Source organism: Babylonia areolata, chromosome 26 (assembly GCF_041734735.1).
Source record: "Babylonia areolata isolate BAREFJ2019XMU chromosome 26, ASM4173473v1, whole genome shotgun sequence".
Lineage (NCBI taxonomy): Eukaryota > Metazoa > Mollusca > Gastropoda > Neogastropoda > Buccinidae > Babylonia > Babylonia areolata.
In genome coordinates, this window is record NC_134901.1 from 27997357 (window position 1) to 28014856 (window position 17500).

Consider the following 17500-nt stretch of genomic DNA (forward strand, 5'->3'; position numbering starts at 1 on the left):
CTGGTGGCCAGGTTGTCAGGCAGGCTCTCCGCCAGTTCTGACGCCTCTGCTGCCAGGTCCTGGAGAGTGGCTGTGGCTTCGACCATATCTCTGGAGAGGACAGGGTCTGGAGGGTGATCGGCCGACAGCTCGGCCGCCATTTCTGACAGCTTGTGCCCCCACTTGTCCTGCAGCTGCTGCAGCTGCTGTTGGTGGTGGGCAGCGTCATGCTCAGGGGGCGGCGGTGGTGGCACCCTCTGGGGGCGTTTTTGGGGGGAGGGGCTGGACAGCAGCGAGGCTGACATGCCGGTGTCGGCGAGAGTGTGTCTCCGGCGGCGCTCAGCACTTCCAGTCCCAGCCATCCCACTGCTGGTGAAACTGTGGTGGAGAGTGCGCTCTGTCAGCACTCTGAGATCCTGCTCAAAGACAGAGTCCTCGGGAAGTTCCAGCATGCCTCTCTCCAGGTGAGGTTCGTCCAGGTGACCGACTGGCTCTGTGTTCAACATCACCCCATCCTCAACACTGACGGTCTCCTGAGACGCTGATCTGAAGATGGCATTGTCAGAAACAGGCAGTGTAAGGGTGGAGACGAGGTCTTGATTACCAATTGTAACACCAGCAGTGGTGGGGATTTCCAAGCTCTCCTCAATGTGCTGCATGCATGTCTGACTGTCAGCAGCTGGCACCGGTTGCTGAGACTGGGACTGACCCAGCACAAATTTGTCCAGATGCTGATCAAACTGGTAGTCAATGACTTCCCCTTCACCTGCTTCCTGATCCTCTTTGAGCCGTGATTTGGCTGCAGCCAGATTCAGCATTATCTGTTGAGACTGCACTTTGAGGTCGGTGCGGGCGATAGTTTCATTGACCGCCTGCAGAAGGGAGGTTTGGTCTGCCTGTCGGTCAGGCCCGTGCTGCACCAAAATGGTGTGGTGGGGCTGCAGCATTTTCCGGTGCTGAGCAGGGATCCAGAGCACCTTTTGAAGATTTATCCACTTGGTTCAGCAATGCATTCAGCTGGGCCTTGGGGATGTCCACGTCGGTCAGAGTCAGTTCATCAATCCCCAGAGGCACTTCTGTCAGACTGGAGATATCACCAACTTGGTCCATGTCCAGTGAAGAAGAGGAGACGGTGTGAATCGACTGACTGTTCAGAATGATCCGTCTGCCCCGGCCACCTTGCATGAAACCACTTTGTTCCTGGATGGATATGCCCCCGGTTTCTTCCCTCTTTGTGATTTCAGTGAAGTCTGTGCTGACAGTGCTGGTCCCTGACTGTATCATGCGTGAGGCCGCAGTGGTACTTATCTGCTGCTGCATGCTGGTGACCTGTTTCCTGACACTCTCCTGGTGCTGCGACTCCAGAAGTGTCTGCTGTGTATCTGCTGTGGTCAGCTGTTGAGAAAGTGCTGCCTGTGATGGTGTGTGCTGCAGCTGTTCTGACATGGGGTCTAACCTCACCTGCACTGGCGAGGGCTGTGAAAGCAGACTCGTGGAGTTCTCTTCAGGGTGTAAATGTGCTTGCTTGTACATCTGAAAGCTCAGTGAGGGGGAGTCCTCCGTGTTTGGCTGCTGCACTGGCTGGTGGCGATGTGACTGCTCTTTTTTCTTGTCTTGCATGCTGGCAATCAGTTTGGCCAGAGCCGGGCACTGTTTCTTGTGCTGCACGAACTGGTCCACACTGTGGAACTCTGCTTTGCACAAGCCACAAATGTGTATGTCCAACATGCCCTCAGGTATCTCCATCATGCAGTCTGAAACACAACAGGATCGCACTGCCAACACACTGCTGTCACAGTCACTTACAGCTCATGATTCACAGTCAAAAACTGAAAAAATAATATAAGAAAATAAAAATAACACACACACATACATACACACACACAGACACACTCACACTATATATATATATATATATAGAGAGAGAGAGAGAGAGAGAGAGAGAGAGAGAGATGATTATGTTTCCTGATATTGCCAAACACAAGAAAAGAAATAACTGATCTCACACTATTCTCAGCTAAACAGCTGGATGAAAAGACTGTGAGGAAGAGTAATAGCCACTGAGAATTATTGAAATGAACTGCACAATATATGAGATTGGTTATTTCTTTCTCTGTTTTTAATAAATAATATACTTAATATACATATATATTATCTAAAAAAATTTTTTTAAAGTAATAAAAAAAATCAACAGTTACAAAGAAAGTAATACACTGACTCACCTGTTCTCAAAATCCTCTCTTCGATAAAGGTCTTAATTTCTTTCTTTCTTTTTTTTTTAATGAATGACTGCTTTTGAACCATAAAAGTAAATCTGCTGACTCAATAATAAATCTTCCTCATAATCCTCTAATCAACAATAACATTTTCTTCTCCAATACAAAACTATTCAACAAGTCATCAGTATGCAAAATACATTGAGTAAGTAAATCAAATGGGACAATTCAAACATGCTGCTATAATATTTAAAGCAGTATGCATGTGTGCATTCACGTACACATACCCTCTGATTCCATGGTGACTCCACAGTTCCTTCCCAGTTCAAATCTCACTTTCCTGAAAAGTGAACTGAACAGAAACAAACAAAAAAACTAAAGGAAATATCCCAAATACCATGTGCATGCATTTATGTACTCCCACATGCACATTACCCATGAACAAGCATAACATAATTATTGTTCTTTTATGGTATTATAATCATCTAATGATTTATCAGCAGACAGTGTATATATTACTCTAAAACTACTAATATGTCTCATATATGTATATGTGTGTGTGTGTGTGTGTGTGTGTGTGTGTGTGTGTGTGTGTGTGTGTGTGTGTGTGCATGTGTGTGTGTGTGTGTGTGTGTTTCCCACTACTTGCATACGTATACATGAATAAACATACACACATGTGTGAGTGTGCTGTATGAGCAAGTGTATTTACAGCATAGAAGGATAGAGAGGTAGAGGGAAAGAAGAAGTGGGGGGATGAGAAAATGTTGCGACTGCATTTACAAAAACAAAACAAAAAAAATCTTATAAAAAACAATCAAATGGAATCAAGAATTACAATTTGGGTAGATAAGCAGACATCACTGTCAATGTAAACTGGCAATGCAAAGGTTTATTACTACATCATAGTATTACATCAGTAACACAATTAAAACCTCTTCAATCTTGGTAAGATTTTTTTTTTTTTTTTTTTTTTTACTTTCAGCTCTGAATCATAGGTTTCCCCCAAGGCACTGTTCTTTTTCCTTTTCTCTTCCTGAGCTTCAACTTCCAACTTCAGTCTGAAAGGTCCACAGCATCCCTCTTTGCAGATCTATGTTCACCTCTTTTGAAATCTGCTCCTTCCAGGACAACATCACCTCACTGGAGAATGTGTGAAAGACTGGGGAATGTGCTATGAACAATGAAGGATTTTTATATCTTTTTTAATGCACCCAATGTCCAGCATGAGTAAGCTGTCCAGTATCTACCATCTGAACAGAGTACGGGTAGTTTTCAAACATGTTCAGCAAAACCTCTATCTGGATGTGCAGCTTGTGACTGATCTGAAAATGTGGGCTGGCCTCATTACTAAATATATCTGCCAGAACTGAAGAAGGTCAGCTGCAAACTCAGAGAACCAAAACAGTATTTCACCCAACTACCCTGTACCTGCTTTTGAATGGACAAATTCTAGCTTTACAACCAGAAAAGTTCCTGACACCTGCAAAAAACGCCAGCAGAAGATCTAAACCAACAAAATTATAGGGACTACCAGACTGATAAACAGAAGAAGAACAATCCAGAACTGTGGAGCATAAGTCTTTAAAAATTCATTTTTCTGTAAGAACGGCAAGTGAATAGGACCAGGCTGGAATGCAGGGACCACTGAGCTGCATCCAGAGAAGCAGTCAGCAGATGGCCAGTACTGGCCCTTGCATGTATAGATCCTGATCATGAATCATATCATAAAAGCTCATTTCCATGAAACTTCAAAGTGCACTTCAAATTCTGATAAACATTCAACAATGACAAAGCTGCATGGATGAAATTGTTATCCACAAGGGCATTCTGTGGACTTACTGCCTGTTCCTGGAATTTTCACATTCTCAAGAATCACTCCATTTCATGCTGTCAGGTGGTTGCTTCCTGTGCACATCCATATATCATGTCTCTTTCTGATATATATACAAATGCATGCATGTCTCTAAATCTCTATTTCCACATGTTTCAGTCATGCTCTTGAATGAAAATTGTCTATAATGACAAAAAGAAAAAAAAAGGTGCTGGATATTTAATCACTTAAAACAGTAAACAGCCTTCACTTTAATTTCATTAAAAAAAAATTTTCAATTTAAAATGTGGTTCTAAATGACACTGTTCATATGACAAAATGTTTCCATAATCATGGTGAAATGGAGAAACAACTGATGAAAAAGTATATTTTATCTTACAAATCCTAAAAAAAATGTTCAACTACAACCTTATATTTAAAAGATAAAATTCAAACTTGTGTGTGTGACTCTGTGTGTGTGTGTGTGTGTGTGTCTGGCGCGTGTGTGTGTCTGTGCCCGTGTGTAGTAGTAGGAGTCTTCAGTTTAACGTCTTCCACTTTAAGTGATATTAGACAGGAAAAAAAAAGCGGGGGTGGGGAGGTGTGGGGGGTAAGGGGGTGGAGGGCGGGGCGTGGTGGAGGGAGCGGTATTGGGCAGAGGGTGAAGAATGGTGTGTGTGTGTGTGTGTGTGCGCGTGTGTGCGCGCATGTGTGTGTGTGGTGGGGAAAGATACAGAGCACTGGAAAAAATAAAACATTAAAAGGGGACACACAGGCACAATATAGAAGGAAACGCTAACATCAAAGAACTGTAACAACTTTTACAAATGTCCAATTGGACAATGCAGCAAACCTTCTGCAATAGCAGATATCATCTTGAAATTGTCAAAAATACATTCAAAAGGATTTTCCGAGAAGTTTGGTAAAAACGATTTCAGACTCTGACATTCAAAGAGTATGTGTTTGCTAGAAATAGATTCTCCACATATGCATTTAACATCTCTGCTGAACTTTGTTATAAAAGCATACAGCTTTATCCTGTTTGATAATGCCTGAATTTGCCTTAATCTGAATAAATTACTGAATGTATTTGACTGATTGATAGATTCCGGTTGTTGAATATTATTTATACTTTTATTTAAAACTTTGCCATTTTGCTGGTATACTTCCCTGACTTTGCTCGATGATGCTTTTTCTAGTAAGCGGTACCCCTCTTGTACAGACAAAGATCTGTGCTTCCCTGTTGGTGTTTTGCACCTTTTCTTGCAGCCCTGTCAGCCCATTCATTATATAGGAGACCAAGGTGAGAAGGAACCCAACAAAAAGTTATATGTGTTCCTCTCAAATTCAAAAGATGTACAATGTGACTTATTTCTATTATCATTTTGGACTTGTTATTACAATTTGATGAGCTTAAAGCAAATAATACAGACTCTAAATCAACACAAAATAAGACTTGTAGAAGGCAAACTGGATGATCAAGAACATAATTTAAAGCCATAAGAACAGTGATAAGTTCAGCTGTGAATATTGACCGATCTTTACCAATATGGTATGATCGTTCAGTTTTCAGTTTTGGTTTTATGAAAGCTGAACCTGCTTGGCCATTGTCTAGGAGTGAGCCATCTGTATAAATATGTAAGTGGTCACGGTGTCTATTCTGAAGGTGTAATCGGACTTTGGATTTTCTTTGTTTGCAATGTCAGTATGATTGATATCAAACTGTGCTTTACTCATGGCTAAATGCGACATAAAATTTAAACTTACGGACAGATCACTCAAACCCAATACTGGTTGGCACAGTATACTATAGTATCTTCCTTCAATTGTCACACAAAGACCCACAGCCATATTCAGAATGTCGCTCTGACAGATTAAATATCCCTACACCAAATCGACTTTATAGCACTTAACGTATGAAATTGATTCTTGACCTGATGATGATGGCTGATGAAGCTGGAATCAAAACGAAAACTGCGAATACCACAACATTTTCTCACTTTCTGTGGGTGCACAATTGAAACTATGTTATGCATCTAAATCAATAAGAATACAGGCTCTCGAAAACACATGCAAAGTTCGGGGCCTGCATACTTTTCTTTGATTAAAAAAAAAAGGCCTCTGAGACAGCTCAAGCAGCAAAACCAAATGCAGAATCAGTTGCCATTTATCAAAGGGAAATCAGTACAGACGACTTTAAAAGGGAGTTATCAGAGTTTTTCACACTACAATCAGTTTTACAATATCGCAAAAAATTCGAAAAGTAAGCCTACCATTCCAATCATTTTGTGATTTAAAAATCATCCAGTGAAAAATATTGAAACCCTAATGGCGAAACTACTAAAACTTAAGCATAAAATAGTTTCCCTGGATGAACACACTAAGGCCTCCCTTGCACCTGTTAAAGGGAAGTAACTAGCACACTGCCAAAAAGTGTCCACAATCGGAAAGTTGCTTCCCTTCACAAAGAATAAACAGAGTCTCGTCGCCCTTCGTGTTAACAATCGTATCAAATATACCGATTGTACTAAGTATCCCGAAGTTACAGTGTGTCTTTTCGTCTCGTCTGTGTGTCCTGTGAGTGGCATTCTAGTATACTAAAGGCACTCGTCAACACTTGCGGAAGGAGAGGAAATTTGTTAAATGTCCCGCCACACACACAGTGGTGACAGAGGACAATAATTATTTTTGTCGTCGAATATTTCATATTTTCATCCGTTCTTGTAGTGCAGTGAATTGTAATATACTTGTGCTGTGTCAGCCACTAAACATTTGTGCAAATATCATTTTAAGAGAAAGACCACGCACACACAAAGAACTTCTTCTTCTTCTTCTGCGTTCACTCGTATGTGCACGAGTGGGCTGTTACGTGTATGACCGTTTTTACCCCGCCATGTAGGCAGCCATACTCCGTTTTCGGGGGTGTGCATGCTGGGTATGTTCTTGTTTCCATAACCCACCGAACGCTGACATGGATTACAGGATCTTTAACGTGCGTATTTGATCTTCTGCTTGCATATACACACGAAGGGGGTTCAGGCACTAGCAGGTCTGCACATATGTTGACCTGGGAGATCGTAAAAAATCTCCACCCTTTACCTACCAGGCGCCGGCACCGTGATTCGAACCCGGGACCCTCAGATTGACAGTCCAACGCTTTAACCACTCGGCTATTGCACCCGTCACACACAAAGAACAAGTGTGGACAGCACTGTGACTTGATCATCGGAACGGTCGGCACTGAAAAGTGAGAAGTGAATCAATTAAGAGACGATAAGATTTTTTTTTTTTTTTTAAATTAAAATAGGTTAACAAAGAAATTTTCTTCGTGGCTGAAGAACTTGTAATTTGGGATGGGGTACAGTTTTGTTTTTTTTGGTTGGTGTCTTTTTTTTTTTTCTTTTTTTTTTTCTTTTTGTTGTTTTTGTTCAGTTGTTTTTGCGTTCTTTGATTTGTTTTGTTGTTGTCGTGTTGTTTTTTTTTTGTTGTTGGGTTGTTGTTGTTGTTGGTTTTTTGTGGGTTTTTTTTGCGTTTTTTTGTTTTGTTTTTTTTTTGTTTGTTTTTTTGCTCTCTTTGTTGTTGTTGTTGCTGCTGCTACTTTGTTGTTTTGTTTTTTGCTTCTTTTTTCTTTCCTTTTTTTGTGTGTGTCGTGACGGGGAGGGAGGGGGGAGGCGGAGAAGAATCTTTCAGCAGCACATCAGCACACGCACGCCAGCTAGTATTTATCAGGTTCCACAAATGCTAATAGTTTTACACCGAATATTTGACTGAAGACTTGCCCAGCAAGATCAAGGCGTTAGGACAATGTCAAACAACAACAGCTTCACGCACCACCCATGCACACGCGTGCGCGCGCGCGTGCGTGCGTGTCACTGAGTGTGTGCGTGTGTCTGTGCCTATGTGTCTGTGATTCCGTTTGCATGTGCGTGTGAGGCTTGTGCGTGCGTGTTTGTGTGTATGTCTGCCGCGGCTCGCGCGACATTGCAGATTTTCGATTGTATTTCTGCATGCAGTTGAAGCGACATATATGATGAATTCATGCTTAAAACTGTTTTTTGATTTGAAGGGAACTCACCTCCACTGGAAAGTTTTGCCCCGGGCACAGAATGGAAAAAAAAAAACGCGTAGTTAAACGGGGCGCGCGCGCGTGTATGTGTGTGTGTGTGTGTGTGTGTGTGTGTGTGTGTGTGTGTGGGTGTGTGTGTACTATCGTGAGAATCATCCTAATGGACATTATGGTCCTATATGTCTCAGTGCGTGTGTGTGTGTTTGTGTGTCCGCGTGCGCGCGTACGTGCATGAGTACGGTGTGTGTGTGTGTGTGTGTGTGTGTGTTAGGGCGATGTTCATGCTTTGGAAAAGATCCACAATTTTTCCTCTCCAGATGGGAAGTGAGATGGGAACGTGAACGTTCACTCTGCCAGCCACACCGATGAGTAGAGGGGAAGGAATGTGGATACCGCCCATGCTTTTCTTCTTCTAATTTTCATAGTTAATTGTTAATGTGTGGTTGTTGTTTCAAACAAGCTCGAACGCACGAACGCCGAAAAATAGAAATTAAAAAGGAACGAAATAAGAAACAATATTTTAAAGTAAAGTTTTCAGCGCAAAGTTCCATTGGTCTGGGTGCTTTTTTGTTTGTTTGTTTTTTGTTTTGTTTTTCTGACAGAGCTGTTCTTCTCATACTGCCAACACACACAAGCAAGCAAGAAAGAAAGAAATAAGAAAAAAAAATTAAAAGCCGGTCGTGCCGAGTTTTGATTATGCACACAGCAGCAGATCACTCGAGCATTGAAAGATTTGTTTAGCGATTGGACCGACGCCGCTGGGTCGATTGCCTGCAGGAGGGAAATGGCTAAACAAACAAACCAACAAAGCCACGTGCAACGCGCTGGCTGTCAAAACATGGCCCTCAGTCGTGAGGTAAAGAGAGACACGATATATATATATATATATATATATATACACCTACGTGTCTGTCGCCTCCCGCTGTTCAAAAAAGAGGTATAGATGAAGATTCATGTACAAGTAGGTCATGGTCATCATGAACCTCATGTCTGATATATATATATATATATATATATATATATATATATATATATATGGTGGTGTGTCCATCGAGATCGATGATGACCATCGTTGTCATCCAGCTGGGGGATGGGGGGAGGGTGGTGGTGGGGTGGGGGGGGGAGGATGCTCATGAATCTATCTGTGAATGCGCAGATGGCTGAACAGTCCAATCTGCGCACGAAATGTTCGCTGACAGTTGGGGCAGACAAAGACAGGCATATCATTGTCAGGGAGCTTGTTTGCCCGTGACTTTCTGGCCTGCCTCTTCTGAACAGCTGCTGCAGTCCTGTTGGCCTCGCACAACTTGGCGCCTTTGTGCACAGCAGCGCGCCATTTGTCACGGTCCACTGCAGATTCCTCCCAGGAGTCAGGGTTGATATCAAACGCTTTAAGAGAGACTTTCAGAGTATCTCTGAAGCGCTTCTTCTGACCTCCATGTGATCTCTTCCCTTGTTGCAGCTCGCCATAGAAGAGCCTTTTGGGCAGCCGATGGTCTGGCATGCACGCCACGTGTTCAGCCCAGCGAAGCTGGGACTGCATCAGGATGGTGAAGATGCTGGGAAGGGTGGCTTTTGCGAGCACCTCTGTGTTTGGGGTCCTGTCTTGCCACTTGATGTTCAGTAGCTTCCTGAGGCATGTTGTGTGGAAGTGGTTCAGCTTCTTGGCATGTCGTTGGTACACTGTCCAAGTTTCGCAGGCGTACAGTAGTGTGGGGAGAACTACTGCTCTGTAGACCTTTAGCTTGGTCTCAAGACTAATGCCTCTTCTGTTCCAGACATTTGCACTGAGTCTGCCAAAAGTTGCGCTTGCTCTTGCAATCCTGACGTTCACTTCATCGTCGATAGGTCGCATTTCGTGACAGTGTGCTGCCAAGGTATGTGAACCGCTCCACCGCACTGAGTCTCTGACCGTTGACTGTGATGTTGGGCTCAACGTAGGGTTTCCCTGGGGCTGGCTGATGGAGAACTTCAGTTTTCCTCGTGCTGATGGTAAGGCCGAAGTTCCTGCTGGCAGTGGCAAACTTGTCGACACTGAGTTGCATGTCAGCTTCAGATCCAGCGTTGAGGGCACAATCATCAGCAAACAAAAAGTCTCTGATGATGTCTGTCATGACCTTCGTTTTTGCTTGAAGTCTTCTGAGGTTAAACAGCTTGCCATCTGTTCGGTACTTTAGGCCGATTCCAACATCGCCATCTCTGAAGGCATCAGTTAGCATTGCAGATATATATATATATATATATATATATATATATAGAGAGAGAGAGAGAGAGAGAGAGAGAGAGATTCCTTGACCTGCCCAGTCTTGCTTGGTTGTCATTTTTACTCATGTTGAATGCTATTTAACCACCCGTGAAGCCTTTGATTTCTGCACCCCCAGCTTAAGACACTGAACTCCTGCGAAAATTTGCTGAATCTTAATTACAAGTTTTGAAGACATGAACAGACTACTAACAGACTACTGTTGCTTATATATATATATATATATATATATATATATATATATGTGTGTGTGTGTGTGTGTGTGTGTGTGTGTGTGTGTGTGTGTCTATATCCATATGATCCCTCTCTCTCTCTCTCTCTCTCTCTCTCTCTCTCTCTCTCGCTGTGTATATATATATATACATATGTGTGTGTGTGTGTGTGTGTGTGTGTGTAATTACATAATACATATATATATATGTATATATATACATATCTATATATATGTATACATTAGTGTTATGTACATGTATATATATTTATATATTCATGCATTTATCGATTTATTTATTTATTAAAATGAAATAGAGAGAGAGACAGATACATAGATACACAGATAGATACATAGATAGTGCTGTGCATACCAATCTCCTGTTAATTTTGGAGGAACAATGCAACTTGTGACCAACTTGAACTTAAGTTAATGATATTCATAAAACCACTTCCCCACTCCAAACGCAAATCAGTTTTCAAGGTTAAATGTTAAACCAAAACTTCTTGACGCCTCTTCCACTCAAATTAATGGAAAACAAAGACATCTGGACTTGGACTTTATCATTCTTTATACAGATATACATGTATTTGTTTACCTGTCAAAGCAAATTGTTTTCAGAATGTTGCCGGGGACAACCCTTTTGTTGCCATGGGCTCTTTTACGTGCGCTCAGTGCATGCTCCACACGGGACCTCGGTTTGTCGTCTCATTCAAATGGCTGGCGTCCAGACCACCACTCAAGGTCTAGCAGGAGGGGGGAGAAAATACTGCCGATGGGTTCTTTTACGTGCGCTCAGTGCATGCTCCACACGAGACCTAAGGTTTTTCGTCTCATTCAAATGACTGGCGTCCAGACCACCACTCAAGGTCTAGCAGGAGGGGGGGGGGAGAAAATACTAGTGAGTGTGGGGATTGGATCCCGTGCGCTCAGATTCTCTCGCTTCCCAGGCGGTCACGTTTCCACTGGGCCACCGTACTATTTGTGTGCGCAGTACACTGTCATAATTAGTCACTTCTATCCAGGTCGGCAACCGCGGAATGCGCTGCCTACTAACACAAAATATGCACCAGATATCAACAGCTTTTAAAACAAACAAACAAACAAAAAAAAACCCCTCCTACATGAAGACCCTCAATTGAAAGACCTTTTCTTTAGTGTAGATTGAATATAATGTTATTTTATAAGATAGGCTTGCAATCAGACTTAAATAAGTTGAAAATAATGAGGGGACACAAACAGGCCGCGAGGCCTAAGGCCAAAAGCCAGTCCCTACTACTACTACTACTACTACTACTACTACAAGCAGAAGAAGAGGGAACAAACACTTATGAGAAGGAGGAGGGGAGACGCGGGAGAAGGAAAAGAAGGAGGAGAGAGGGGGAATAAAAACTTGTTGACATAACCTCATTTTGACGAATAGGACTGAATCTTCATCAGCAGATCGTCCATGCAGCAAATGATTTCCACCCCCACCCCCTTCCAGCCTAACACTTAAATAATCAAAACAAATCTTGAGACTGCGGGCCAATCTTCGAGGAGAACAAAATTATTGCTGGCAAAGCAAGGAGCTTGCTGACCTGACTGGGCTGCTTGGCAAGTTTGCCATATGAGTCATCTTTTAACCTTCGCATAAAACGCTTGTCGGGCCGTGATAGCCTACACAAGGTTTGTTTCAAATATTTACGTAAAATGAAATGAAATAATTTAAACAAAATAAACAAACGAGTAAATACTTCTTTGGGTTTTTTCAAAGCATATAATTATGGCGTAGCAAATATGGATCAGTCAGCTCATTTAGACAACTCCTCGAAACAGAAACTTACCACTACTACCACTACTACTACTACTACTACTGCTACTGCTGCTGCTGCTACTGTCATTATAATCACCATCATTATCATGTTACTACTACTATCACTGCTACTGCAGGATAGCAAAAACAAATAAAACTGCACGCAGGAAAAAAATACAAAAAAATGGGTGGTGCTGAAGTGGAGCGACACGCTCTCCCTGGGGAGAGCAGCCCGAATTTCACACAGAGAAATCTGTTGTGACAAAAAGAAATACAAATACAAATACTGCTACTGCTGGTAGTACTACTACTACTACTGCTGCTGCTGGTACTACTACTGCTGCTGCAAAAACTGCTACTATTACTTCTATCATTTACGTAATGGATCCCTGACATGGACACGCTGAGTCTGCATGTCCCTGAATTGGACGAAGGACCAATCAGTGTCACGGTATGCAAAATAGCATGGATGTGAATGCTGTGTAGGCCGATGTAGATATCTGTCTATCTCTCTCTATATGCATATCAAAAGACATAATACATATATATCATGTTCTACCCGCCACGCTTGGTTCCTGACGCCACACAGCCCTCTGTTACTGATCGTGAGCGGGTTGATCTGAGTGTTTCCCAGCTGTCCTGCCGCCTGCCTTCATTGTCACTGAGGAGACAGCTCTAGCTGCCAGGTATGGGGCGCGCACACACACACACACACACACACACACACACACACACACACACATATTGTTTATAAATAAGACAGACGTCGATTTAACATTAAAAACGTTTGTTTGTGCATCTTCTTTATAAATAAGACAGACCTCGAGACCTCGATTTAACATTAAAAACATTTGTTTGTGCATCTGGATTTTTTACTTGTTTGTTTGTATGTGTGTGTTTTTGTTTTTGGTTTTGGTTTGGTGTTTGTTTGTTTGTTTGTTGTTTTTTTTTTTGGGGGGGGGGTTGTTGTTGTTTGTTGTTGTTTTTGTTTTGTTTGTTTGTTTGGTTTTTTTGTTGTTTTGTTTTTGTTTTTTGTTGTTGTTTTTTTTGGGGGGGTTGTTTTTTTTTTGGTGGTGGTGGGGGGTGGGGTGTTGTTGTTGTTTGTTTGTTGTTGTTGTTGTTTTGGTGGTGGTGGTTTTTTTTGGGGGGGGCGAGGGGGTGTGGGGTGGGGGTGAGGGGAGGGGGGTCATCGAATGGGCTGCAAGGGTAAAAGCCAAAATAAGTAGATAGATGAAATGAATAGTTACATAAATAAATGAATAAATCTAACAAATAGATAAATCAATGAATAAATAAACAGGGCTACAAAAAATGCAAATCTTTAGGTGTCCACATTGATAAGATAAACGACAACACCAGTATATTTTGAAACAAAACACACAGCTAGTACACGCAACTCACAATTACACGACCCAACACAACGTTTCACAGCACAGCTCGACACTATTTTTCTTTCTTTTAATTTTTTATTTATTTTTTTAACATCCTTTATCACCTTCATTGCCTGGTCTTAAACCGGTAAGTTACCAACATCTTGGAAATGTTAGACTTTTGGTTGTGTAAATAGCCTTAACACCATTAACGGAAAATAAAACACATCATTAAGTACCTCACTGTGATTTTATTTGATCTTAAGATCTCTGTGGAACTGACATTGAAGTACTTTTCTTTCTTTCTTTTACGCCATTTTGCAGTAAAGATTTCACTAAATTCTTGTCCAGGCCTTTAGACTATCAGACTGACAGTCTTGTTAGCCAAAGACAACACCACAAAGCATCATTTCCAGAATAACGTAACCTGTTTCGGTCTTGAATATGAGTTATGTATGACCAACAGGTACGTTTATTCTTCAATGGTTTCCATACAAACAAAATCGTGTACAACTGCAGTTCTCTTTCGAACTGACTCGTTGTGTGTAATTTTCTGTTGGTGCATTATACTATCGGGGGAAATACTATAGGTGTCTGCGGCGAAATAACGTGACAGCCGGGATAAGAAACAACAAAAAAAATGGGGATAGGATGGCATTGTGGTTCAGGGGGGGAAAAAACTAATAAGCCCTTTTTACTTTTTATATTGTTTCAATGTTACCATGAAAGGAAAAAATGGCAAGAACCAGATATGGTGAATGTTTCAAGCAGAAACGATGCGCGTGCGCGCAGACACACACACACACACACACACACACACACACACAGAGGAACCGAAAAAAAGAAAACATGACGTCACTCGGCTGGACCATGAGAACGTTTGGGTGCATCCGGTTTTACGTTGGTTGAAACAACCTGCGTGATGCCAAATGGGCTTTTTTCTTCTCCTTCTTCTTCTTCTTCTTTTCTTTCTTTTTTTTCTGTTTTCCCCACGTTCATCAACGGCTGAGACACGCACCAGCTGGAATTCTGAAAAAGTTGACCCACCACTTAACTGCAAAGTTGTAATTTATCTCCTTTTCCATGAAATACATTCCCTGGATACACCGTTTAAATGGAAGTCGACATGCCCAATGTAAAACAGGGGTCTTTGAAGAAGTGTGGAGGTAGGGGGTTGTCATGTTATGTGAAATGCTAAGTGTGGGGGGGTGATTGTGCGGGTAGGCGTGTAAGTCTCAATGTAATCATATTAAATTTAGCAGTTCCTAATATTCCAGGAATTCGAGTTTGAGCCTTTTCCGATCTGGGCGCCTATTGTATATTTTCTGACTCGCTGAATCTTTGGTAATGACGCGAATCAGTATCCGGTTTTTTAAACTCTTTTTTTTTTATGTGTGTGTGTGTGTGTGTGTGTGTGTGTCTGTGTCTGTGTGTGTGTTTCCAAATGGCTGGATTCCGTGAAGAATATATTCTTGGATTCGCAGCATTACAAATCTTGCGCGTAAAGCAGTTAGAGAAGGATGACAGTCCTGAACATTTCAGTCTTAATGTTCGTTCTGGCGTTCTCGGTGTATGGTCATGCTCATCTGACCCACTTCAAAAATGTCAGTTATTGTATGCATGCGTGATAACCACCAGAACAGCAGATGAGTCAACTGCTGTCCCGACAATCTGGGCTAGAATGGAGTAAAAATGGATTATAGTGGAGAGCGTCTTGCCCAAGTTACATTACCACACTCTCGGTCAGGAGGGTTTTTAGACATCGGCCTTGGGATGGTTCCCAAAGGCTAACCAGCCCCCAAGGCTTAAGTATTAAGAGCCAGTGCAATTTTGCCCCCTAGTTTGAGAGTAATAGTCCTTCACAACAGACTAAGCTCTAAATGACTTCCCAATGCAATGGATAAACCATTGATCATACATCTCTCGCTTTGCTGTTGGCCCAAGTGTATGCTCACGCCAATATGTGATATGCTGACCACTGATCACGAAATAACTGAAGCTGAAGCCTCTAAGACTTTGAGCACATGGTCATGATATTCGATTCGCGATATCCGTCATTGCTTTTGTCTTGTTTATATCATCTTCGGGATTTCTTTAATTTCTAGATTTATTACAAGGTGACTGTTTTCTTTTAAGCAGCAGGATGGAGTGGTGCCCGTGTGTGTGTATGTGTGTGTGCGTGTGTGTGTGTGTGTAGCCATATATATTTGCGTACTTTTCTGAGTGGATTTCTTCTAAAGAATGTTGCCAGAGGACAACACTTATCAATCGTCATGGAATCTTTTTTCAGTGCGCCCGCCAAGTGCGTGCTGCACACGGGACCTCGGTTTATTGTCCCACCCGAATGATTAGACGCTCAATTTGATTTTCCAGTCAAACGTGGGAGAAAGGGCGAGACAGGGATTCGAACTCGGACCCTCGGGGACATTGTACTAGCAGATAAGCGTCTTAACCATTCTGTCACCTTCCTTCTTGATAATGTAATGCAATACCGTGTAACGTAATGTTATGTAATGTAATATTTTGAAACAAAGTGTAACTGGATATTCGTCGAGCGCTTTACCTATGATGTAATTCCGTGCAATGTAATGTTTTGTAATGTAACATTTTGCAACATCGTGTTACTGGATATTCATTGAGCGTTTTACCTATCTTTGCTCCACGCACAACGCCACAGTTATCTATCATGCCTGAGGTCTGCACAAACACACCTGCTTTTGTTGTTGTTTTTCTTGTTTAGTTTTGTCTTGCACTTCAAATTTCTTGTGTGTATTTTCGCCATTGCGTTTGTGTATCGCTTGTTACACATAAACAAGCCCGATATAAGCTCAGGTTTGTTGTTGCTCAAGTTTTCTCAGTTGAACGCTGTATTTCACCTTGTTTCTTGATATCTAAAAAATGTTTTAAACCAAACACACCTGGTCCTTCACACTGGTGTGGGAGACATGTTGATGCTGGAGGTGCACGCCGCGTTGCACACAAAAGGACCAACCACTGTGCGCATGATCCATGAATATCCTGTATGACAAACATCTTTAAAAAAATAAATAAATAAATTTAAAAAAATCCCTGTGAGCCCAAAACGTGAGATGGCCGGCTGTATGGTGGTTGCAGTGGATCGAACAAAGAACCCTTGCAAAAAATTGTGGGCGACACCCACTGTTTGAAAACATAACACACACATCTGAATTTGTTATGCTTGGGGGGAAAAAAAACGTTTGCGACCTACGTCTTTAACAACAACAACAAATAATAATTGCAGTAATAAAAATCCTATTTTCCGAGACATAGTGACCCAGACAAGTGTTCATAATTTAATTTTGCTTTTTTTTTTTTTTTCCCGGCCAGACAGCAGCGTGAGTTGAGGAAGTGGGGAGTGGGGGTGGGCTATAGGGATTTGGGGGGTGGGGGGTGGGGGTGGAGGAGAAGTAGGCGAAAGTTGGAGAGAGGTGGAGTAGGGGTGGGGGTTGAACATGTTTAAAGGTGAATGAGAGGTCGAGGACAAGAAGAGGGCGGAAGGGGGGTGTTGAGGGGTGGGGGTGTTGGAGGGGGCGTCGGCGCCATGACTGACACGCCGTATGCGCACTGAATTTTTATTTTTGGATGTCTGCGCATTTGTTTTTGGATCTGTGACATAATAATAGTAGTAGTAGTAATAATAATAATGATAATGATGATGTACATCTGTATAGCGCCCTTTGTCTCTGAGAGCTGAGGGCGCTTTACATGAAAGAAAAACTGTGACATGATAATAATGATAATAGTAATGATGATAATTTACATTTAT

The 17500-nt window shown here is 42.1% G+C and overlaps 1 protein-coding gene across 1 annotated transcript in view; it reads right to left on the reverse strand.

Annotated features, from left to right (window-relative positions):
- The window catches only part of LOC143300578 (uncharacterized), a 181965-nt gene extending 175822 nt beyond the window's left edge, over positions 1-6143 (reverse strand). Inside the window, 4 exon segments of the mRNA XM_076614349.1 lie at positions 1-896; positions 898-1733; positions 2483-2547; positions 5943-6143. The exon segment at positions 1-896 is cut by the window's left edge and continues 278 nt beyond it. Coding sequence (XP_076470464.1) covers positions 1-896; positions 898-1733; positions 2483-2495 — 1745 coding nt within the window. The 5' untranslated portion in view covers positions 2496-2547; positions 5943-6143.
- Between the last annotated feature and the right edge of the window lie 11357 nt (positions 6144-17500).